Below are 25,289 nucleotides of genomic sequence, written 5' to 3'. Positions count from 1 at the left end.
GATGCTGGCAACACCCCCATCTCCTCCTGGGGCAGAAGCCAGACTGCCCACCAGAGAAGCTTGTCATTCACACAAAGGTGGGGGAGGAGCTAGCGCCCTAGGAGGCTTCACAATGCCCTCTTCCTGCCCTTATCAGGGAACAAGAACCCAACTAGGGCCTCAGTTTTCCTCCTAGATTGGGAAGGGGCATTATTCCCACAGGAAGGGAGAGTCTTTGTTTGGACAGAATGGCTGTAGGGGATAAGGAGGAAGGGGGTGGGAGCCACATCCAGGCCAATCTCATTAGTTCAAATTTACAACATATTGCCCCTACCCCACCCCCGGAAACAGCACAGAGTGCCACAAACAGCTGGATGACTTCCAGCAGGCAGCAGGCAGGCAGAGAGGCTGCCCCTCCCTCCCCAGGAAGTTCTGGTTGAGGCCCATGAGAGGGGATGGCTGAGCCCCAGCCTGACTGACCAGTGGAGAAGCAGTTGGGGACCAGAATCCTGATGAATAGCCTAGCCTTGGGCTGGGCTAAGTTCCTTGTTCATCTAAGGGTCACAAACGTGGAAGCTGTCCCTCTGTGCTGTCTAGCATCTGCTGTTCCACACCCAGTTAGTTGCTCTTCCATGCCAGGGTCAAAGAAATCAGACAGTTGTGACAAACAAGCCTTCAAGGGTTCTGACAAGTCAGGGGCAGAATGTGAATGTGGAGGTAAGATTGTGCTTGCCAAGAAACAGTCAGAGCCAGACTACCCTTAGAATGGTAGAAGAGGGTGAGGGTGGCTCTGCTGGGTGTGGGGGCTGCCACGGAGCCGACGCAGTAAGCCAGATCCTGGAGCACCTTACCCTGTCCTAAGACCTCCCTTTCCTAGACCATTCCTTCCTTGGGTCAGTCATTTCCCATTCGAGGCTCAAATTTCTGCCACCGGTGCGCAATCTCATTTGAGAGGCTACAGATAGGGTGGGTAGCAGGCCTAGGTCCTGGAGAGGGAGTCATTAGAAGTGGGTGGCAACTGTTACCCAGTTAGAGGGGTATTCCCAGGTCCTTGCAGCCTTGGCCCTGCCCTACAAATTGGCCCAGTTTAGGTGGTGAGCCCTCTTCGCAGGAATCCCAGACATCAATGGGTTGGGGATCAGGGATGTAAGCGGTAGTCTACTGCCAAGGCAGGATTCCCTTTCTTTCCTCTCTATCAGCTGACCAGGGCAGGGGCCTCCAGATGGGGCATGCATCCACTTCCGTTCAGTTCCCCCCTCTTGCCCCCCAATAAAGTTGGGGAAGGAGAGTTCCAGGATCAGAGATCGGTCTGAGGTTCCAAAGCCTCATGTTTTTCCTCCACACTACCAACCGCACCCGCTATGACCCAGCCCGTCCCAAAGCAAGGCCTTCCGGCCCGGGACCGTCGAAAATTCAGTCCAGGATCGGGGGTGGGGGGGGGTGTGTGTGTGTGGAGTAGACGGCACTCGGCCACTAGGATAGAACCGGACTGGGGAACCTGGGCTCAGGCCAGAGTGGTGAAGGACACCCGCCCCGCTCCTCCCCTAGACTCCTCGCTCCGCCTCTTCGCACACTCGCCCCACCCCCGAACTGTGTGCCTTCTGCGCAGGCTCCAGTCTATGCCCTCCTCGCGCTTCCGGCTGCATCGCGCATCCTGTAGGCGGCTAGATGCGAGCCCGCGGCCGGGCCGGTCTGAGTGCGCGCCTGGGCCGAGAAGCCTTAAAACCGGTGTCCGTGACCCTGCCTCCTGACACCGACCAGCCTCTGTTTCCTGGACGAGCCCGGCGCCCTGGGAGTGCCAGAGCAGGATCCCGAGTGACCGGATGTCGTGAGGCCGGTCAGATGCCAACGCCGGTGAGAGGGGGCGCAGCGTCGCGGAGTCTGAGCCCACGGCGACCTGGCACAGTGGATCGGGCTGCAGAGACGGTCACGTCAGCATCCATTCCTGGCAGCCTGGCAGCCTCGGTCCAACCTGGACGTCAACACAGCAGATAAAAATAATGGGTCTTACCCGGGCGTGGTGGCGCACGCCTGTATTTCCAATACTTGGGAAGTGGATGGAAGCAGGAGGATCGGGAGTTCAAAGCCAGCGTGGTCCACATGGGACCTTGTCTAAAGAAAAGTAATGGCTCTTTAACCAGCCACGGAGCCGTGGTCATAGCTGAAGCCCAGCTTGGGCTGAGGACAGGTCTTGGCTCTGGCCCCAGGTTCACGGCCCAGTTGTCTCTTTCATCTCCAGTCTGTTGTACCACAATAGCTGAAGGATGTAGTCAGATTTCCCTACTTCGTTTATCCGGCTTTTGGTAGACTAAGGCCTGCTGTGTCTTACTGACCCACAGACTTTTTGTTCCAGTTCCTAGTTATTCTCATATCCAGTCAGTCAGAGGTCAGTTGGGAGCCAGCAGGGTTGTACCCTGAACACTTAGAATGGGTCATCCCCATGTGTACTACTTGTGGACCAGGTCTTCTGGTCGAAACTGATGGGGCCTCGTGACCTTGAGTGTGACAGGACAAAACTCAGTCTCTTTCTCAGCTAGGCCCTTCCCAGGTTCTGGCTGTGTTTTAATTCCTGGCCAGGATTAGGAACAAGGAGTCAGGTTCCAGAAACAAGTTTCCTTGGGAATGGTGTGATGTAAGGGAATCAGAATATGCCAGCCCTTCTGTATCAGACTCGGGCACCCAAGTTTCTCCTGTGTGCAGCAGGTGTGGGTAGAGAATGCCCACCCACCTGGCACCACTAACGACCTGTCATTACCCATACCATGTCCCAAGGCCCCCTGAGGCTATGTTAGCTGTGGTATTCTGTTTATGTCTCAGAATGAACCACACAATGGGAACCCCACTCTGCTGATAAAGAAACCCAGGCAGGCAGACAGATGCTTACTTTTTTTCCCCCATTACAGCTTTCCCGAAAGATTGGGCAAAAAAAGCAGCAACTAGCAGAATCCCAGCAGCAGCAGATCCCTAAAGAGAGGCCACCCTCAGCCCCGGGCCTGCAGCGGAGCATCTACTTCTCCAGTTCCGAGGACCACCCTGCCCGGCTGGGGCCAGAGTTTTTTGACCAGCCAGCAGTCACCCTGGCCCATGCATTTCTGGGGCAGGTAATGTAAATGCGGGTGCTCACATACGTAGCTGCTTTGTCCACATTGGCCTGGGACAGTGTGACTATTGCTTAGGATCACTACAAAGAGAAATATTGATGATAGTGGTGTTTCCTGGTGGAGGTAGCAGGGCCACTGGAAACTCTCCTGCTTTGGCAATCAATTGTTAGCCTTACCCGTCTGTCTAAAATCCCCTTAGGACAGGTTGTTTGCAAGGACTATGGACGATACTAGGTAGGTAAACCTAAACCCTGTTCCCTGAGGAACCTGGCTGGGACCAGGGATACCATTAGGCTGCATGTCTGAATCCCTTGAAAGAGCTGGTCTTCTCGCTGCAGGATCTGGGCTGGGCCAGGCATGCTTGGAGTGGGAATGGGGACTCCTACCCCAGGCCCAGCCTGGTGTCTGAAGTGCACATCATGGAGCTGGCCGGGTTCATCTGGAGCACCCACTATGCTTAGGTGCCAGAGCTTTGACAAGCTTCCCTTTAGGGTAGCATGGCCAAGGACAGCCAGTTTCTCAATAGAAAAGATGGTGCTGAGAGTCCATGTTAACAGGAATAGACCCTGACCTACAGCAGAAGGCACTTAATTCTGTTGTCAGGCTGTTTTAAGCTGCAAGGATCTGTGTTCCTTCTAAAAGCACTAGAGTATTCAACATCTAAGATATGACAAAACATAGCACAGATTCATCCCAGGTTTAGGTAGAGGACCCAAAGGTGGCCCAACACCACCACCATACATCTGCCACTATTCAGCATCTTGGACATGTCAGCTGGCTCCCTGTCATGCCTGCTTGAGCCCGCGTTGGTAGACCAGATGATGTCTGGCAGGGAAAGGGGTATTTTAGCCTCTGTATCTATCCCTTTGGTCAGGGAAAACCCAGGCGTGGGTCACAAGCTCGGTAAAGGTTCACTGCAGTGAGCTGCAGGGACAGCCGTCTGCTCTGGCCTCCGGAGCATGTTGCCTTCCCAGGCCCTCCACCAGAAAAGTGCTAAGGGCTCCGTCCAGCTCAGCTGGGGTTCCCAGTGTGCCCTTTGGAGACATGGGAGCATGTGAGTATGCTTGAAGGCACACTCCCTGACCTTTTTCTCCTCCCAAAACGGTCATCCCTGTCTTCAGTGTTTTGGGGTTCCTGAAAGGATTTCCAGGCTTCCATGACAAGCTCTGGCCCCTCTCCCTCCACCCTGCCTGTTATATCAACCCTGAGGCACCATGGGTCTACCTGGACTGAGATAAAGGTGCCTTCCGACCAAATAATCCCTCAACCCTAAGGATATGAAGTGCCGTGGACATGGCTGGATCCTGAAATCTTCCTATGAGCCCTGGCTAAGAGTGCTGGCCATTCTTAGGGTTGTGGACCAGGCTAGGCATTGCATGAGCTGGCCCCACTGGCCATTTCTCATTAAGGCCTTAGCATTCGTGGGCACAATGAGATGTAGATCCTTTGTGTCTAGCCTGTTTTAACAAGCACACCACAGAATTTGGACTATCCCAGGAAGCTGTGTAAGGACCCCTTGGGCCACTGAACATTTAAGGCTCTCAAGGGAATTCTGGGAGAGGATGTGGGAAAGCAGAGAACACACTGAAGGGACTTTGAGGTCAGCCTGCACAGTGAAGCTCGAGATGTGGTCAGAACCCCGAGTGAACAACTGTAGTTGGTCAGGACTGGCTAGTCACCTTAACAACGGCATCCAGGCTCTGAGCAGAAGCAGAAGAGGCAGAGTGGAGGAGCCAGGTGGCTGGGTCTGGCTGGGACTGGGTTCCTGGTCCATCTTGAACTTAAGAGAGGTCTAGGTGGGGACTGTCCAGGTGGGTTGACCCCCATCCCTATGGTCTGAGCAGGCTCAATGCTCACAGGTCCTTGTCCGGCGACTCGCTGATGGAACGGAACTCCGTGGGCGCATTGTGGAAACTGAGGCATACTTGGGGCCAGAAGATGAAGCTGCTCACTCAAGGGGTGGCCGGCAGACTCCCCGCAACCGTGGCATGTTCATGAAACCCGGGACGCTATATGTGTACATCATCTATGGCATGTACTTCTGCTTGAATGTCTCCAGTCAAGGTTAGTGGTACTGGGCTTGGGAAACAGACAGGGCAGCATCTGGCCAACTCCCTGGAAGACTGAGGTAGACAGGCATTTGAGCAGGGCGATGCCACTGCCAGGGGTTAAGTTGGGATTTCAGGAGCTTTGACTGCTCTTGACAGGGCAAACCTGGCTAAAGCAGCTGAGTTTCCACAAGACAGAGGCTACGGGACAGCTTGAATGCAGAGCAGTCAGGTTCTGTGGCCAGAGTTCAGAAGGATGTTTTTGATTCTGGGTTAAATCTGGAGTGGGCCAACGGGTAGGGAAGTGGAAAGCAAGACTGGTTTGGGGTAATCTGGGCTCACACGGGAACCTTGCCGAAAGTCCTATTATGGGATCTGGCTCAGTCATTCTCATCCGGGAGCATTTCTGCCCCCTTAGGAGACACCAGGCAATGTTTGCTGACATATTTGGTTATCGTAACTGGCTAGGAAAAGGCAGGGATGCTTCTAGAAACCCTGCAGTAACCACAGAGGACCTTTTGGCCCCAGATAGCATTTGTGGAGGGTTACTGGTGCAGTGTTCCTGAGAGAAACCGACTCTCCTCTGGGGTCCAGCTCTGTCCTGACAAGCATGTAGCATTGTCCCCAGTGGTCTGAGTCTGAAGAATCAGTATCATCCTACCAAAGCCACCACTGGCCAGGAACATGATTGGCATATCTCAACATATGTGCTTAATACCCTCCTGCTTGCCCACAGTGACCAAATGTTCTTGGTTTGCTGGACAAGTACTTGTACTGCAGGTTGGCCCTAGCAGAAGGCTAAGGTGTCCAGTGCAAGGGGTTTGGAAGCTAGAGGTGACCACAAAGCTGATACTGAGTGACACTATGGACGACTAGACATCACTATGAGAGGAGGCTGAAGAGGTAGATCTGTGGTTAAGAGCATTGGCTGCTCTTGCAGAGGACCTGGGTTCTTTTCCCAGCCTCCACATGGCAGTTCACAACCATAACTCCAGTTGCAGGAGGTCCAGTACCCTCTTCTGGCCTCTGTCAGCACCAGGCGCACAAGTGTACAGACACACACAAGCAAAATTTCAATACACTTTTTAATTAAAAAGATAACAGAAGCCTTCTTGGACAGAACCAACCCCACTGGTGCGGATGAACTAACGAAACAAAACCAGAGATGTTAGTGCTATAGTTTCTGAGGGGGGAAAAGGCAGGTTCCTGAGACATGGTGAACAAGGCAGAGGCAGGGGTGAACATGTAACTGAAACACCCCAAGAACATCCAGGTCGGAGGCAAATTCCCACAAGGGTGTACATGGTATTGGTGAGGGTCATCCATGTTGAGAGGCTAAGGACACGGATATCACTGGCACTTGGAGTTAGACAAGGACATGGAAGTCAAAGGTGTTTGCATGAAGATGAGAGGGAGCCACAATAAAGTGGCCCTGGAGCTGAGAGTAGGGATCATGTGCCCTGCACTCACAGGGACTCTGTGTCCTGCTTCTCCCTGAAATGGCAAGAGGCGGTTCCAGTTGGTGAGCTAGGTACAGCACGGGAGGAGAGATTCAAGGGACTGCACCTTCTAGTCTTTCTTGACTTACCATTTTCTAGTAGAATGGCGTCCCTTCTGCCCCAGAGGTGCTGGTTCTCTGGGGCTTCCTATGCCATCCTCATAGCCACCACCAGTCAAGACTAGGAGAAGCTATAGAAAGGACTGACTCACACTAGATCATAGTTCTGGCTTTGGAGGGAAGTGGTGGGAGTCTCGGTGTCAGTCTTGCCAGGTAGAGGCTTCCCAAGGAACTCAGGGAAGGCAGAGCAGCCTAGCTGGTGCTATAGGGAAGGGAGTGCAGAGGGGTCTGCATGTCTGGATGCAGTAGATACAGGTTACACGTGCAGGAGGATGGCAGCACCACTGTCACAGTGGGTATGTGCAGGAGATCTAAAGTTTACTCCAGGCTGTCTGTCTGTCCCACAGGGGCTGGAGCTTGTGTCCTGTTACGAGCACTAGAGCCCCTGGAGGGCCTGGAGACCATGCGGCAGCTTCGCAACAACCTCCGGAAAAGCGCTGCTGGCCGTACACTCAAGGACCGTGAGCTCTGTAGTGGTCCATCTAAGCTGTGCCAGGCGCTGGCCATTGATAAGAGTTTTGATCAGCGAGACCTGGCCCAAGATGAGGCTGTGTGGCTGGAGCGTGGCCCTGTGGAGTCCAGCAGCCCAGCTGTGGTGGCAGCAGCTCGCATAGGCATTGGTCATGCAGGGGAGTGGACCCAGAAGCCCCTGCGCTTCTATATCCAGGGCAGCCCGTGGGTCAGTGTGGTTGACAGAGTGGCTGAACAGATGTATCAGCCTCAGCAAACAGCCTGATGGGCTTTTTTATTTTTTTAAAGTAGAATAAATATCTTGTTTGTGGAAACTGTCCAAGTCTCAGCCAGAATTTGTGTGCATGAAGTTAATTCTTCATCTGGGTCAGGAAACCTGGGAACCCCATATGTATGGACTGGAGAGGGGAGAGTCATCATTGTATGGGCATATACACCTAGGAGCAGGAATGAGTTAAATGAGTTTCTGGACACTCTCAAGGATGGCTGCAGAAGGGGCAGGTTGGGAAAGGGGTCGGAAAGACACAACCTGTGTGTGTGTATGTGTGAAGGACTTGGACTTCAGAGACACATCCTGGGAAACCTTCTCCAGCTCAGCAATGTTAAGATGCTGTAAGGACCAGACTTAAGAGATGGCAATGGTTAAAAGCTTCCCGCTCTTCTAGAGTTCCGTTCTCAGCTCCACACCCGGGGCTCACAACCTCTGTAACTCGAGCTCCAGGGTATGCTTTCTTTTGACCTCTGGGGACCCACACATACAAAACCATAAATAAAAATAAATAAACATATTTTTTAAAGTAACGTTGGTGGCACATGCCTGTAATCCTAGCATATGGGGACAGAGGCAAGAAGATCAGGAGTTCAAAGTCATCCTTGGCTACCTAGCACATGTGAGGTCTCAAAAAAAAAAAGAAAGTCCAGCAGTGGTTGCCCCATAGCTACTTCTGACCAGATGGACAGCTGGAACAAGAACCGGTTCTGCCAGACTAGAGTTACCCATCCTCCTAAGGCCAGTCAGGAGCCCTGGGCAGGGAGTAGGCTAGTTCCCATTCCCACTGGGCATGCTGCCTGGGCTCATGTGAGCAGTGCTTGGAAGACAGCAATGACAGGGTCCTCATGGGTGGTCACCACCAGCACACTGCGGAACTTGTCAAAGAGTGTGAGCAGCTGGGAACGCCGTGTGTTCTCATTGTACATGATCTCCTCCAGATGGTGACGGCCACGAAAGTAGTGAAGGAGCCTGGAAGAGAGAGGGTGGCATGAGTCTAGCCCAAGACAAGGGGTAAGGACTCCAAAAGTCATTGATGGGTGGATCTGTAAGCTGCCTGCAAGCTTGTGAAGAGCTGTGTGGTGGCTTGTGAAGGCGGTGGGCCTGAAGGGAGTCCACAAAGCAGCGCGGCTGTGCACCTGATGAAGGGAGAAGTGCTAAAGGCTTCTTTATTCTCCTGTGACACTGGGTTCAGTCTGTTCCAAGGAACAGGTCAGGCCTGGATCAGCACTTGGAAGAGTTGTAAATGGTCCTCCAACAGTCTGCAGTGTGATTCTTCAACACTGAACATGACAACCTGACCTCTGTCATAACACCATGCCCTTACCACAACTAAGTCAGGATGGACATGGCAGACATTAAGCTACTTAAGTTTTGGGGCTGGAGAGATGGCTCAGTGGTTAAGAGCATTGCCTGCTCTTCCAAAGGTCCTGAGTTCAATTCCCAGCAACCACATGGTAGCTCACAACCATCTGTAAAGAGGTCTGGTGCCCTCTTCTGGGCTTCAGGCATACACACAGACAGAATATTGTATACATAATAAATAAATAAATAAATAAATAGCTACTTAAGTTTTCCCCAGGGCCAAGAATTAGGACATATTCGTGCCAAGCCCCAAGCGGGTCAGAACTTGAGAGTAGCTGCCTCTCAAGCAGTGACAAGGTACATCCAGAAGTTCTGAGGAAGCTGCCCACTAGACCTAGGGGCTTGGCCAGAGTCTGCATCCCCACACCTGGACAATAGCTCCTGCCCTTCACACAACAATCCTAGGCGGAGACCCACCATGAGCTGTGGTAGTCAAGGATACCAGCGTTCCTATACCATGTCCCACTCAGTCGCCTGCTCCCTACCTGGCAAACATGCGGAGGTCTTCGGGGTTTTGGGCCGCAGGCACGTTAAGGATGGCAGCCCGCTCATGCTCTGAGAGGCTAGCCAGCAGGTTCTCTGTCATCCTCTTGTTCAGTGGCGAGTCCCCACTGGGGAGCAGCTCTGCACTGGAGTTGTCCATACTGGGGCTGGTAAGGGTCATGTCATCACTGCTGGCTGTGGGTTGAAACAGCCAATTGATGTCAATTATGCCAAGATGGGGAGCATTGAAGGCACTGACGGCATCCAGATCCTGAGGTCACTGCCACACTCCCCTTCTGGTGCCCAACTGTACCGTGTACCTTCATGCAAGAACTCACTGCCACCCTACCTCCTAAGTGTGTAGTCTGCCTTTTATGTGGCTAACCTGGAACACAAGGAGCTGCCCCATAGGAACAGCTTCAAGGGCCCAGAATAGAGAAGAATGCTGCATGCCCACTATCCCCTAAAGCAGGCCTGGGTATCATGTCCCACCTCAGCCAACATGGGGATGAAGCACTCGACAGAGTTCACATGGACCCAACAACAGACAGCTGTGGTCCCTGTGTTGACAGTATGAGGCCCTGCTCTGAGCACCGGCTGGAGTAGGGGAGTCCAGCTGTGCTTCAGTGGGCAAAGGCTGCCCCAACTACAGCCAGCCGCTTGAGGGTGGAGCCTTCCCCTCAGACCCAGGGGAGGCAGGAGGAAGAGGTCTCCACAGGCAGGGACAGAGACAGGTGAGTATACAGACATGTAAAGACATCTCTTACTCCAGCAGTGCCCAGGCTTCCTGGATGCCATCACCAAAGTCTCCCAGCCCCCCACTACCAGACAGGTGTCCTGGATGGGGATCCTACTTGGGGAGCCAAAGCTTAGGGCATTTGGCGTGCTGAGGCTGCGGCCACCAACTCGGGCAGTGAAGGGGACATCATCCTCTCGCAGTCGGGGCTCCTCTTCACTGGGTGAGGCCATCAGACAAACATAGGTGTGCAGCTGGATGAGGAGCCGGCGCTGTAGCATCCACACCACCATCTGGATGAGCTGGGTCTGTGGGTGAGCAGGGTAGACAATGTGGGCTGGTTCGTTTACTCCACTCTTGATCCTGTTCCTGGGGGATGAGAGAGCTGGGGCCCTGAACAGCCCCAGTACCTAAGTATGAAGGCCTCCTGTTTGGAAGAAGGGACCCTCGGCTGCTGGGAAGCTCTGCAAGGTCAGCTCAGCCCAGGGGAAGCAATGGGCCAGAAGAATTCCCAGACCACACTAGCACTAGCTCCCATCACATGCCTGGGCTCCCTCCCTTCTCCTTACAGCAAGGTCTGTTCTTACCTCCCTCACTGCAGCCCACTGAGACCTGCTGCCATTAGACAGTTCACTGCTAGGCAAGCCCACACACTGTTCAGAGAAGCAACTGCCCTATGAGTCCTTGGCTTTTCCTGAAAGTCTGCTCCGAGAACAGAGATGTTTCCAGAGGAAATGGAAAGGGGACCTACTGCTCCGGCGTGCAGCCAATGGCTGGCTCTTCCTTGATAAGGCACATTCAGGCCTTGTGAGCACTGGCCAGGCAGTACCCAGCACCATGGAAAAGCATCCTCAGGCACAGACACCAAGCTGCATAGTGTGTGCAGACAGTACCAGGGCACTCATCTTTGGGAGGCCCAGAAGAGCTGCTGCTCAGGAGGTCACTCATGGAATGGGGCTGGGTTACCATGGTCAAAACCAAATGAAATTTTATTGGAATTCAAGCTATTGAAAACATGTAAAAACTAAAACACAAAAGCTTTGCAAGCATTAGACAGTATTCCCTGGGATATGGCAAACCAAGCAGCTCCATCCCAGCCCCCAAAAAGACCTAAAGCAGCTGCTCAGCATGGAAGATCAGCCGTTATCCAGACAACTGGGAAGTTTCTGCTGGGATGGGAGCACTGCCAGACCCTCCCCCAAGAACTGCCTGGGGGAGAGAAGGGAGGTACAGATGTAAAGTGTATCTTTCATCCTCCTGGCTCAGTTCCTGGAAACCAAGGGCTCTGTGAAAGGCAGCTTTAAACTCTGGCACACTCAGCATGTAAATGAGCTGAAAACCCAGGATCTTATTTCCATTCACAATCTGAGAAGGGGAAGTATTTGACTGTAAGGACTGATTCTGCCCAGTGTATCTGGCATCTACTGAAGATAAAGCATGGAGATCACCCAGCTTGTTTCAGACACCTGTCCTCTCCCCTGGGTCCCCTCCGAAAGCTCAAAGCACTTAATAGAGGGGAGGGGCAAAGCCTCTCTGCTCCAAGTCACCATCTCCCCATCTCTTGAGCATGGGGCTGTGAAAAGTGACTGACCTGCAGCACACTGCACCTTCAGAAGCACCCTCTACAGCCAGCCTCCAACCACCAGCCCTGCCCTGACCCAGGCCAGCCAGGCAAGACACAGTCCCAGCCTGATGTACTGTAGGTCTTAGGGAAAGGACTACAGGCCCGGAGACCTAGGATTCCACACCAAGATCCCATGGTTCCTAAGCCCCCAGAAGAAGGGAAAGCAGGGCCTAGACTTAGTGAAAAAGCCGTCTGCAGCGTCCATCTATGAGAAGCCCCTTGTCCAGGGGTAGCACAAGGAAAAGCCAATGCTCTTCCAGCAAACTTAAGCCAGTCACGGACCTGAGGATACCCATGGTGGCTCCATGGACCACAGGAAGCCTGCAGTATTCACCAGCAAGTCCCCCAAACCAAGCCCAAGGTCAACAGTGCTAAGGGCCTTTGAGTCAAGGGCCACCTCATCAGCCACATAGGGGCTCTAGTGACTCACCTCCTGTGCAGGGGGAGCCAGAGGGCTCCTGAACTCCGACAAAGAAACAGGCAAGGAAAACTTAGCCAGGATGGATGGCAGGTCATGGGACGGGAACTGGCGGGAGAACTGCTCAGCCAGCGGGGAGTACCTAGGGCAAACAACCATGGTCACAGTGCAGTCTCATGCTCACAGCAACTGTCTGGGTGGGCATAATGACAACAGAATGAAGTATGGTGACCTGGCAGGCCTTCGGATGGACAGAGTCGCAGGCATCGTCCTTCAAGATGTGTTAAGAACCACAGAACCCCTCTGATCTCAGCCAGGAAGAGACAGCCTTAACATGGGCAGCAGCAAACCTGACTGGTATCTATCTACACCTAAGCACGCCATTGGCAGCATCAGGATACAGTCAGAGCTGGCCTCGGGGCTTCAAAGCCTCTGGTGCCTGGTCACTGGGGGTACCACTAGGTCCTGCTAGACTCTTCCTAGCTCTAGACTCTAGGTGTTGGCAGCCAAAGGTACTCACAGGCATACACTGGCATTGGGAGACAGGACATAGACGTTGTTCTCACACAGTGGATAGATGATGACCGCCTTGCCCCAGTATACCAGGTGAGCTGCGAGCTGGAAGACCTGCAAACCAAGGGGAGATGGCAGGACTGAACTTGGATGCCATGGTCTTCCCGCCTAGAAAGGATGCACTCTGGAACTCCTCCAACCTAAAGTAGCACTGTACCACCCCGGCCTCGGGGCCAGTGAGTACCACCAGCACTGTGTTGTGCACTGTTTTGTACACTGTGAACAACTGTCACTCTGACTGCTTTAATAAAAAAGGGAATGGTCAATAGCAAGGCAGGATTTGGGGGGCAAAGAGGATGTTGGGAAGAAGAAGAGAGTCACCAGCCAGATGGAGAGGGAGTAAGACATGCAGGACAAAAGGTAAAGCCATGAGTTACGTGGCAACACAGAGATGAATAGAAATGGGTTAATTTAAGTTACAAGAGCTGGTAGGACAAGCCTAAGCTATAGGCCGAGCTTCCATAATTAATAAGAAGACTCCGTGTGGTTATTTGGAAACTGGCAAGTGGGACAGAGAAAGACTGGCTACAGCACTGGTTCTGTATGCAGAGCTCCTGGTACCACTGTTTTGCTAGGCAGTTGGCACATAAACACAGGGACACTGAAGTGCTGGGGAACCTGATCAGCCCATCTGGGATGGATGATCCCAGAGGCATAGTTTTCCCATGTCGACTAGAACTCCAGCACCATTCTCTAAAGTAATGATTATGGAGTCTCTTACTGTATCCACTCCAGTATACTCAAAGTTCCAGCTCATTCCTGTGCACCTTGCTTTCCCCAGAGACCATCCTGCCCTGCTAGGCTCTCATATACCAGGAAATACAGACACCAGAAATCCTTTCTAGGGGTGGCCTCCAATACACACTAACTTCATGAGGCTGCCAGACCTGAAAACACAGCACCTCAGCCCTTCAAGAGAACGTGTGAAATCCAAGCAATGACATTCTACCTAGATCACGAAGACCCCGCTCCATCCTTTCAGCAGATGGACCCAGGGTGGTGAGTTCTCCTGCCTGAACACAGTGCCTGTTATATTGTTGAGGGCAGGTATCTGCCAGCAACCAGCTCAAACATGGAGGAAACAGTGAGATGGTTGTTTCCGCACTGTTTCCCCAAGTGCCACTGACATGAGCTCTCAGGTAAAGCCAGGCCCACTTTCTCTATTTCTGCCATTCCCATCCTCCCTCCGCCCCTAAAATATTCTCCACTAGGCAGCCAGAATACCATTTTGGGGACTAAAAGTCCAAAATCAGCATGACAGGGCTGGAACCAAGGTGCCAGTAAATCTGTGCCCCCTTGGGGGGTTCAAACAAACAATCTGTCTATTCCAGCTGCTGGCATTCCTTGGCTTGTAGCCTCATCAAGGCAATCTCTACCCTTACTTATATCACCTCCTTCTCTTCTGTAGTCAACTTTCCTTCAAGTCCCTTCTTAAAAATATTTTTTATTTTGTGTGTGTGTTCATGTTAATGTACCTATAGAAGCCAGAAGAGGCTGTAAGATTCCCTGGAGTTAAAGTTATAGGAGACTGTGAGCTGACCAACTTGGGTGCTAAGAACCAAATTCAGGTCCTCTATAAGAACACAAAGTACTCTTAAACCTCTAAGCAAATGAGTGGGTCCCAACCTTCGTAATACTGCAACCCTTTAATACAGTTCCTCATGTTGTGGTGACCTCAACCATAAAATTATTTCACTGCTACTTCGTAACTGTAATTCTGCTACTGTTAAAAACATCTAATATGCAGGATATCTGAGGCTCAGAAGTAGAGTGCTTGCCTAATCAGTCATGAGGCCCTAAATTCAGGCTCCAGTACTGCCAAAAACCACGTGGGTATACATTAAAAACCTGAAGAGGGCCAGGCGGTGGTGGTGCACGACTTTAATCCCAGCACTTGGGGGGCCAAGGCAGGCAGATCTCAGTGAGTTCAAGGCCAGCCTGGTCAACAAAGAGAGTTCCAGGAGAAATAGGACTGCTACACAGAGAAACCCTGTCTCAAAAAACAAACAAACAAAAAACCCTGAAGAGAAGAACTGAGTGTGGTGACACACCCAAGAGGCTGGGGCAGGAAAATTACCAGCTTGCAAATACATTGGGCAGGCCAAACAGTGGTGTGCACACCTTTCACCCCAGCACTCGGGAGACAGGCGAATCTCTGGGTTCAAGGCCAGCCTGGTTCTAATGAGCAAATTCCAGGACAGCCAGGGCTATGCAGAGAAACTTTGTCTCTAAAACAAACCAATCAAAACCCACCAAAACCAAAAAACAAAACAAAACAAAAAAGTCCACCTAAGGCTACAGAGAAGACATCCTATCTCAAAACTACAAGTCTGGAAGGGCCTTTAATTCAGCATTCAGGAGACAGAGGCCGGCAAATCTCTTAAATTCTAGGCCAATCTGAGCTATATAGGAAGATGCTGATTCAAACAAACAAACAAACAACTTAAATACTGACAGAATCTTCAGTGTTTATCTCTGGAATAGAGGATTGTGGGGACTTTCTGATCTGTAATTTATGTTATATTTGAACTTTTATGACTTAATAATTTTTCATTTGTATTAATTACATGTATATGTGTGTATATGTTCAGGTGTCCTCAGAGACCAAAGGCTTCAGATCCCCTGGAACTAGAGTTCTGGTCAAGCTGCCTGATCTGGACACTAGGAATGCAGCTCAGGTGCTCTGCAAGAACAACACAGTGAACCACCTCTCCAGTCCTACTTATTAGTAATTTTATCAAGACAAAACTCCCAAAGTGTTAACATTCTCTGGATTGATATGGTATGAGTGATTTTCTAATTGTTTTGTCTTGCTTTTTGGAGACAGGGTCTCCCTTTGTAGCCCAGGCTAGCCTTGAACTCAGGTCCTCCCACCCCAGAATTATACACGTGTACCACAAGGCCCATCAGAGTGATCTTATAGTATGTGTGACATTCACACCGGAGGCAGATGTTCCCCCAAAAGTCCAGCACCACCCTGGGGCCACTGTACTCACAGGGACACCTACAGGAAAGAGCAGCCCAGAGCACGGTGAGGAGAACCACCAGGGCTAGAACTCAGAGGGTTTTGTACAAGCACAGCAGCAGTGAACTCTATTTATATCAGGTTCAGCAGGGAGTTGGTACGGAAGGAAACAACACCCTCCTCCCTGATCCCAGACAAGGCCCAGGCAAGGAAATGGAGGAGACATCAAAGGTTTATCAAAGAGGACTGTGATGGTGAGGGTCAGGGCTAGTCCTAGCAGACTCTATCCAAACTGGGACTAGGAAGTGAAAATACACCATCACCCGTGTAGCCTGAACTCTTTATAACAGTAGCACGACCCCTCTCTGTGGAGGTTCAGAACAATAAATATATTCAAAGTTCTGAGTCTTAGATGCTACAGAGGGAAGCAGAATGTGGTCCTTGCCAGGTCTTGTCCAGCTTAGGAGGCCAAGGTGAAATACAAAGGTAGGATACGCTAAGTGCTCTCACAGAGCCCAGGGAGAGCCAGAGATAGAGAGAAGGGATGAACTTATTCTGAGAATAGAAAGGATTTTGAAAAAAAGTAACCCAATAGGCCCATAAAAAGAAAACTACCTGTGGTGCCAACTCACTTCTCACACAGAGCTAGGAGGCCTAGCTAAAGGGATCCAAGAGGGCCTGCCTCAGACCTGTGGCCACTTTATTCCACCGAGAAGTCTAGCCTTTGAGAAAACAGAGGTCCCCGGGTGAGCCTTTGCTACCCCCTGGTGGCCACAGGGTGCACACCACTACCAGATCTGAATCTTGGCACCCTTTCACTCGGTCCTGCCTTAGATCACCTGGATGGCACCTACAGCCCTGGCATAGGTAACCTGGTAAGCACTCCAAGCCCCTGAACATTGGCTTCTTCTATGCTTTTCCTCCATCACACTTCAGCCAGAAACACAGACAAGGCTGAGGGCCCCCCTCTGAGCCCAGAGTGGGATTCAGCACGTGATCTGGGACACAGTGCTACCCTGCAAGTGGAGCACATTTCTGAGGACAACCTCATCAGTTGTTTCTCTCTTGTTGTCTCTACAGCTCTGCCCACAGCCTCTTTGAGAATGAGGGTATTCTGATGAGTCTGGGACTGAGTGAGAAACAAAACAGGGAGTGGGGGCAGCAGAACAAAAGGGATACACGTGGACCAGTAATGGACTTAGATACTAGTCCTGCAAGGATCAGAGAGTGAATTAAACAAATTCTCAGTCCTATAGGGAAGGCTTTCTCTGAATATCTGACTGGACTTAACTGATCTCTAGAATAAGGCTGAATCTCTGCATCTCATTGTTAAAGACATACTTTATTAAAAATAAATAAATAAAAGGTGGGGAAATGTGAAGGGAAAGAAGCACACACAGTAGGACAAGTTAGCACCTCAGGTCCAAGCTCTCACTTCCCACACACGTGCGCATGTGTCACTGCGACTGTCCTGAGCTATGTGCTGCCCCTCCCCAAGCTGTCCTCCAGGCCTTTGCTGGGACCATCTCTCTCCTTGTCTCATGGCTTGTCTCACCTCTGCTCAACAGAGAAGGGAGTCATGCCAATGCTCACAAGACAGCTCTAGCCAGGTGTGACTCAGAAGTCAGAACCCCGGGCCTCCCACCCAGACTAGCCTGATCTGTGGCAGGTCATGTATGTAGTATCTATTTGTGTGCTAGACAAGGGCCCTGGAGATTCAGCATGGCAAGCAGGCTGCTTCCCTAAATGTACCCATAGGCCTCTTCCCACTTCTCCAGGTCCCCGGCATACCTGCAGCAAGGCCAGATCAGCGTCCTGGGCTAGCTGCTGCAGGTTCTTCACAGCAGATGTGGTCTTGATGACCCGCACCAGAGCTGGAGAGCAGTCAATGGGAAGCTCACCCAGCAGAGATTTCTCATCACTGAGTAGCAGCAAGGCATGGTATGGGCTGAAGGACAGAGGTACATGTCAGCGGAACATGAAGGTCATAGGCCCTGGACCACCAGGTAAATGCCTGGAACACTAAGGCATGGTCAGAGTTCATAGGCATTGAACTATGGGCAGGAGAGGCTGAGGGAGAAATCAGAGAAAGCAGTGATGTGTCCAGGAGCTTTTACAAAATCTGCAAGGATTACTGCTGTCCTGGGGTGGGGGTGGAGACTAGAACAAAAGTACTATGCCCAGCTTTCTACCTTATCCTTTGAGATAGGACCTCTCATTGAACCTGAAGCTTGCCAATTTGGCTAGAAAGGTCAGCCACCAAGCCTTTGAGGAGATCTGCCTGTCTCTGCCACCTTATACTTGTGTACATACTCATGCACACACACACACATATATAAATAAACAATATTAAAAAGTAAAAAGGGGGGCTGGAGAGATGGCTCAGCAGTTAAGAGCACTGGCTGCTCTTCCAAAGGATCTGGGTTCAATTCCCAGTACCCACATGGCAGCTCACAACTGTCTGTAACTCCAGTTCCAGGGCTCTGACACCTTCACATCAATGCATATAAAATAAATTTAAAAAAAAAAAAGCTGCCGCCGGGCGGTGGTGGCGCACGCCTTTAATCCCAGCACTCGGGAGGCAGAGGCAGGCGGATCTCTGGGAGTTCGAGGCCAGTCTGGTCTACAAGAGCTAGTTCCAGGACAGGCACCAAAGCTACAGAGAAACCCTGTCTCGAAAAACTAAAACAAAAAAACAAAAACAAAACAAAACAAAACAAAACAAAAAAAGCTGCCAGTGGTGGTGGCACACCTTTAATCCTAGCATTCGGGAGGCAGAGGCAGGTGGATCTCTGGGAGTTCGAGGCCAACCTGGTCTACAAGAGCTAGTTCTAGGACAGGCTCCAAAACCACAGAGAAACCCTGTCTCGGAAAAAAAAAAAAAAAAAAAAAAAAGCCAGTTGGTGGTGGTGCATACCTTTAATCCCAGCACTCAGGAGGTAGAGGAGGAGGATCTCTGTGAGTCTGAGTCCAGCCTACAAAGCGAGTTCCAGGACAGCCAGGGCTGTTACACAGAGAAACCCTGTCTCAAAAAACCAAAAAAAAAAAAAAAAAAAAAGAAGAAGAAGAGGAGGAGGAAGGAAGGAAGGAAGGAAGGAAGGAAGGAAGGAAGGAAGGAAGGAAGGAAGGAAGGAGCTCACAGGTCTTTAATTCCAATACCTGGGAGACAGAAGCAAGTAAATCTCTGTGAATTCAAGGCCAGCCTGGTCTACATAGTGAGATTCAGTACAGCCAGGAAGACAGAGAGACCCTGTCTCATGAGGGGAGAAATACATGTGTGTATGTGTGTGTGTGTGTGTGTGTCTGTATGTATGTATGTGTATGCATGCATGTAGTGGTAAAGTGCTTGCCTAGCTTGTGAAAAGTTCAATCATTAGTACCACAAAAAAAAAGGGGGGGGGATCTTTCTAAAATAGGAAAAACCAAACATCCACCAACTATGAACAGAACTACACAAATATGCACAGTGAAAAAGAAGGCCATTTGACTTCAGCACAGATGTGGGAGGGTGGGCGGACTGGGCAATGCATGCTCTGCTTCTACCATTCCCAGTGCTGAGGAATGTGCCCAGATTTTTCTCCATCTTTTTCTTCTTTGTAGTGCTCATGTTCCAGATTGTCCTTGCAGGAAATCAATTAATCTAAGAAGCTACCTGGGTTCCCATGATTTCGGACTGAAATGCTGACCATTACTGAGTGTATAGTACCATGAAGGCAATCTGCTAGAGTCCTAGCTTAGACCCAGGCTGCCCTGCAGGCCTGGGCGAGGCCCTTGGCCAGTTCTACTAACCCAGACTATGCTGTGAGGGCCCAGAAAAAAAACTGGGATGGGTCATTTCTGGGCAGAACTGAATATAAAATCATGTGGTTTTACTAACAGCAAAGTCCTACCTACCAACTTCTGTGGCAGGAAGAAGGGAATTTCTGGAACAAAGTAACTAGTAAAGTCGCAGGCAGCAGCTGCCAGGAAAGGCATGATGGGGTTGGCTCTCACCGGATGGCTTTCAGGCTCCGCTCAATAGCCTCAGGAGGGATCAGACTTGAAGCTGCATAGTGGATCTTGTGGGGCAGACAGAAGCTCACTTCCAGCCAGCTGTTAATGTGAAGCCGCACCACACCAGTTGTGCAGAGGCTGTCAAGAGTGGCACCGTTAGTACAGCAGCCACCTGCATTCCCTAGAACAGCACCCCATTCACAGATGCGGGCCTTACACGCTGCCCTGATGGCTAGAGGAAGACATAAGGGAGAGCTCAGGGGTAAGAGAGGATCTTTTAAGATCTCAACATACCTAAGTACATGTTAAGAATACACACACACACACACACACACACACACACGAGCCCCCGTCTCTTCCTCCCTCCCTCTCCCTTCTTCCCTCCCTGGAATATAATCCAATCAGCCTGTCAGGACTAAAGGAAAGTGCTTCTGTCTCTCCTGGGAATTCAATGTAGCAGAGCCATTGGCTGCCTGCCTGGGCCCATGGCAGACAAACACCTGGCATCCCCAGCCCATCCTCTCTGAGATGACCCAGGCACAGTTGGGCAGTTGGACAAGAAAGGACCTATCTCCAAGGAGAAGAGATGGGTAGAGGAGGGGAGCTGCCAAGTTCCACAGAACACTAATGGTAAGAAGCACAAAGCACCTGCCTCCATGACCCTTGCTGGTGGTGAGAGTGACGCAGGTTAGAGACAAACAAGGGACCATGCAGCCCCAGCATGTACCACGGCAAACCTTTACTCCACATCCTCAGTGACTGACACACATGTGCAGGTCAAACATGGCAGCACTGTCCCTAGCTCAGCATGGGACATGTCCCTAGCTCAAACCATCAATAAATCCTATGTGCTCTACGTACAAAGACATTCAAAATCCAGACCTCCCCAGTAATACCAGACCAGAGCTACCCGGACAACCAGCACCCAGTCCACTTTCCTCACAGGTTCTACCTGGGTAGTACCATCCAAGTTTTCCAACATAGAGGACCTGTGTCCTGTACACACTTCCTGCTCTCATTTCCTGCCCCATCACTCAAGTCTAGCCACTCTCAGGATCCTGGCACTCGTAGCTCTCTCATGACTTCAGTCTCAACTGAAGCCACATTCTCCATGAGGCACTCCCTGGTCCCACCTTCACTCTGAGCCCTCACCCTGCACCCATGTGCTCATGGCCTGTCTGCTACCTAATGCTGTCCTGACCACCCACACCCTATACATACAAAGCACAGCACTCATGAGTAGAGGAGGGGGAATGGTCTTCAGGAGAACTGTCTGCCCAGAAAACCCTTGCTGAGAACAGGCTCCACTATGGACATGTGGAAGAACCACACACAGGAGGAGGAACGGGTTGTGCAAAGGGGGAGTCCCGCCCCATGGCTCAGCCACACAGTCCTTGTGTAAGCACCAACAGCATGTGCTTATTAAACAGAATCTGTTCAGGTCTATATGCTATGTGGGCAAGAAGCATGATAGCACATTTCTGCAGTTAGCTGAATGACGTAAAGGAAGAAAAGCAACTGCTTAGGAAAGTCCCTGTGACTTTATTTATTCTGCATGAGAAAGCTGTTTCTGGTCACCCGCCCCAACCCAGTGAAGCTCAGAGCAAACCAGGAAGGTAGCCTCCTTCACCCAATGTAGGAAATATAACCTAAAGCTTCATGGTAACTTCAGTTCTCAAACAAGCATACAGGATACATCAGTTGGTTTTCAAACTGTCAATTTCTATAGCACCTTCCCCCATCTTGTTTCCTCTGCTGCCTCCTACCCAGAAGAGCAGCCGAGAAATACTTTCCCATCACCACCCACCCTGCTGCTATTCTCAGCGCCCAGTATGGGAACGGCCAAGCCCAGGGCAGGCCAGCAGCTCAAGGAGGTGTGGCTAGAGTTCTTCCTGCCTAGGTCAAAGGTATAAATGTTGGGTACTGTGGGAGAAACAAGGCCCTTGCTTCAGGCCCGAGAAAACACACTTTTCTCCCCACTCCTAATTCTTTTCCTGAGACAGGGTCTCTGTATGTAGCCCTGACTGTCCCAGGTATCAATATGCAGGCTGGCTTCAAACTCACAGACTCCGCCTGCCTGCCTTCCAATAGCTCAGGGTAAAGATGTGTGTGTCGCCATGCCCATGCCTTGTTTTGAGAGAGGATTTTCCTGTGTAACCCCGAGCTGACCTCAAATGTGTGATCCTCCTGCCTCTACCTCCAAAGTGCTGAGATTCTCAGCATGTATCACAATATAGCTGCCGAGGACTATTACAGCCTCTTCCCTGAAGCCTCCAGCAATAAACCAAGAGCCTTAAGTTTCTGAATTTCTCCAGGAACTCTAGCCAACAGTTTCAAACACAAACTAGGTCTTTTCTCCTTCAAGCAGGGACTAAGCACGAGGAAAGGAAACGTGGAGGAACACATCTGTGAGCCCTCACCCCCCGGATCCCTGCAGCACTGACTGTTCAATGCAAAGCAGGCCATGGCTCCCAGACTTCTATGTGTGCTTCTCCCAGAGCTTCAGCACCTCTGAGGAAGGGTGGAGGATGGGTACCACGCTGTGGCTGAGGGCAACTGTGGTTCACATTCCCTCAGGGAGAAACAAACTAGATGGCTTAATGAGTGTCAAGATATGAGTCAAAGACCCAGGCTCCCTGAGGAACTCAATATTCTTGGTCTCTTCTAGAAATGGGCCTTGACCAAAGCATGTCAAAGCTCACAACCAACCTTGAGAAACCACCTAAGGAAAGCTCACAACCAACCTTGAGAAACCACCTAAGGAAACACTGCATTGTGATAAGATCTCGGCATCCATACACAGATGGAAAAAGAAGGGCAAGAGGGGAGAAGGTTAGAGTACGCTGCATGGAGTCACGCCCATGCAAACACTAGCCTGCCTCCTCCAATTAGCTTAACTCATGGTCATAAAGGGAAGAAATAATAGGTCCTATTTTTGAACTCTCTTATTTAGGGGATAGCACAGGGTAGCTGTTGGAACAACATGGAATCAGAATTAAATGCCAAGACTCCTATCATTTCAAATACAAATGATTCTGCTCCACCAGGGACCTCAGTGGTTCTGTAACAACCATCTGGTAGGTGCAACTCTAAGTACTGTTTCAGGTTCCTGGAGTACAGCAAGAAAGGAAACAAATTACAGCCTTGCACTTGGGAGAATCTCTGGCTGGCACTAAGAAAGACAACCTTCAGCAAGTTGTATAAATCACAAGAGTTACAGAGAAAGGCGCATCAGAGACTTGTATATAGGTCAGGCTTAAATGCTAGCTGTGGGCATGAGGGAAACCAGGGACACATTAAGGCCTTCATAATACCTTCACAGCTCAGGAGTCTCTGCCATCCTCATGACAGATGACTTTGGATCCCCAGCCTGTGACTTTCCCTCTGAATACTTTGTGCTGAGCTGGAGCCTCTTTACAAACTAACCGAGCTCTGTGGGGCAGAGACACTGAGCGCTGCCATTAGGAGTCCCCCGAGGACCAGATGCACTTCTAGACAAACCTCTGGAGTACACTGGAGGACAGGGAACATCAGAAATGCCCAACTTTAGCCTGTAGCTCTGGAGAAAGTCAGGTGAATCCTTCACAGTAAGAGGGAAAACCAAGGAACATACTAGTGTCTGTTAAGAAAGGAAGAAACAGGACTGTCCCTACTTCTATAATCTGCAATTCAAGACAAAACCAGGGTCTACACCAGAAAAGTTTCCTGCTAAGCTTGTGTTTCTTTTTGCAGGTGTTTAATTAGTCTGAAAACACTCTGCAAACACTATCCACAAGCTTATCCAGCCTTCACAGCAGAAGAGCCCAGCCCTTTCTGTAACGAGAGATAATGCTTCTGCCGGAGCCCTGCATCTGCACACCATGACTGTGCAGAGCACCAGGACCCTGTGGTCCACACCCAAGATGCGCCCTGTGCAAGCTTATCTCACTCCTCACTCCTCAACTCCTACCTGTGGCTAAGAACCAAAGGTCACTTTTTGACTCAGCTCAGCTCATCCTCTTCCTACTTTGAGACTCTGTCATGTGTGCTGTGTCCTCTGACCCACACAGCAGCAGTCAATCTTCCTGCACATGTGGTAGGATGCTGCACAAACCAGGAGACATGGGTAGGCTTCAAAAGTCCTTGAGACTTCAAACGAAACTTTACATATAGGTACACTCTCATGAAATACAGACTGTGACTCTCAGAATACTCGGAGGCATCCACAGGCTTGCGCTTGCTCTTGAGCAGTGCCTGGCCAGGCCTAAGACAGAATTCCCAAGAGCTAAGCCACCCAGACTCTACCACAGTCCGTTAACTCAGAGAATTACTCAACAGAACACTTCTTCACACCCCAAGGGATTTAAATCATCATTTCTCCTGCCATCACATATTCCTTTAACTCTCAGTGGATGAGCTAGGCAAAGGGTTATGTACAGAAAGTGAAGAGACACCCTTGCCCTATTGAGGTGGAACCCAGGGGTCACAAGGGCTCGTGAGTTCCATAAGGAGACAGGCACTGGGACAGTCAGGGTGACCTCCTAAGAGGTTCCTACTTCCAGTCTGTATTCACAGACACATAGGGACCCTGGCTTTGGATAGTAAATCCACAACAATTCTGTTGAAAAGATGCTCTCAAAGCTCTACATCAATTAAGCCCACAGCTTCCTGTCCTTTAGGTCTTCTCTGAGAAGATCTTTCTCAGGAATCTGGCAGGAACCTGCTTTCAGGAGACAATTACCCAGCCAATGTACAGTCAGCCACAACTTTTCATTGCTGAGGGAACAGGACCTTGAGACCAAACACAGACCTAGTGAGAATCAAGCCAAGAGGGCTACTAGGCAAATACAGAGCTGTGCCAATACCAGATGGGTGGGAACAGAGGAGGTCACAGCTGCCACATCCTGCCAGGAGTGTTGCTCCCAGCCTCCCCAGGGCAGCTTCTAGGACCTAGGATTGGCTGGTGTGGAAGTTCACCTGGAGAGTGAGACCTTGCGTACTAACAAACAGGTTATCTGGTTAGAAGAAGAATCTTGAGTAGCCTTTCTGGTGAGAAATTCCAAAAGCTCAAATTCCTGTGCTCCTCTAAATTGATCCACTAGGTGGCGCTGGGAGGCATCAAGCCCTGAGCTATGCCTGGTGGATGACAAAACTATGTAAGGTCTTATTTCCTTCCAACTTTCCACCACAATCTCCGTCCACTCTTTTTTCTTTAGAAACCTAAGGTCCCTGGTTTTCCTTTTACTTTGTTTTTTAGATGCCATGTAGCCCAGCCTTGTCTACATAAATTAGTTAGTTCCAGGCCAGTCAGGGCTACAGAAAAGAACCCAGTCCAACAAACAAAAGAGAAAAAGCTAGAGTCACACTCTGTAATCCCAGCAGAAGGATCTGAAGTCTCAAACCAATTTAGACTACTTAGTGAGACTCTATCACTCACACACACACAATTAAGTATTTTGTTTACATTTTAATAGAGTATTCGGCCACCAATATAATCAAATCAACATGAGGTTTCCATCGTGTCCCCAATACTTGCTGACCCCATATAGTCAGTGTCTCAAACTCCAGCTTTCCCAGAGCCCAGATTATGACAGTCAACACACCAGTTCTACCCACTGAACCTTGATTTTCTCATGTGTAAAGAGATTCATCTCATGTGAGACTCACC

The 25,289-nt window shown here is 50.6% G+C and overlaps 2 protein-coding genes across 4 annotated transcripts in view; one reads left to right on the top strand and one right to left on the bottom strand.

Moving 5' to 3' along the window:
• Nucleotides 1–1,614: 1,614 nt before the first annotated feature.
• On the top strand, nt 1,615–7,488 carry Mpg (N-methylpurine DNA glycosylase). The gene is made up of 4 exons (XM_057775156.1): nt 1,615–1,833; nt 2,883–3,080; nt 4,940–5,144; nt 7,094–7,488. Exons 1-4 carry the CDS (start codon nt 1,648–1,650, stop codon nt 7,480–7,482), a joined length of 978 nt encoding a protein of 325 aa, XP_057631139.1. The 5' UTR covers nt 1,615–1,647; the 3' UTR covers nt 7,483–7,488.
• Nucleotides 7,489–7,965: 477 nt separating this feature from the next.
• The window catches only part of Nprl3 (NPR3 like, GATOR1 complex subunit), a 40,211-nt gene continuing 22,887 nt past the window's right edge, over nt 7,966–25,289 (bottom strand). For all 3 annotated transcript variants that reach the window (XM_057775153.1, XM_057775154.1, XM_057775155.1), the window contains 7 exons: nt 19,643–19,780; nt 17,441–17,597; nt 12,632–12,738; nt 12,124–12,253; nt 10,188–10,377; nt 9,336–9,528; nt 7,966–8,457 (listed from right to left, as the gene is read on the bottom strand). In XM_057775153.1, the coding sequence (XP_057631136.1) occupies nt 8,292–8,457; nt 9,336–9,528; nt 10,188–10,377; nt 12,124–12,253; nt 12,632–12,738; nt 17,441–17,597; nt 19,643–19,780 (1,081 nt within the window). In that variant the 3' untranslated portion in view covers nt 7,966–8,291. The remainder of the gene's footprint in view (nt 8,458–9,335; nt 9,529–10,187; nt 10,378–12,123; nt 12,254–12,631; nt 12,739–17,440; nt 17,598–19,642; nt 19,781–25,289) is intronic.

This window comes from Chionomys nivalis, chromosome 7 (assembly GCF_950005125.1).
Source record: "Chionomys nivalis chromosome 7, mChiNiv1.1, whole genome shotgun sequence".
Lineage (NCBI taxonomy): Eukaryota > Metazoa > Chordata > Mammalia > Rodentia > Cricetidae > Chionomys > Chionomys nivalis.
Note: the sequence above shows the minus strand (reverse complement) of the source record. Positions and strands in the feature narration are given on the sequence as shown.

What these genes read in the sequence shown, in the direction of transcription:
- Mpg (XM_057775156.1), top strand. Translation starts at nt 1,648, where the DNA reads ATGCGAGCCCGCGGCCGGGCCGGTCTGAGTGCGCGCCTGGGCCGAGAA. An exon ending in CCGGTCAGATGCCAACGCCG is followed by an intron (nt 1,834 to 2,882) that starts GTGAGAGGGGGC and finishes CCCCCATTACAG; the next exon opens with CTTTCCCGAAAGATTGGGCA. An exon ending in CTTGAATGTCTCCAGTCAAG is followed by an intron (nt 5,145 to 7,093) that starts GTTAGTGGTACT and finishes TCTGTCCCACAG; the next exon opens with GGGCTGGAGCTTGTGTCCTG.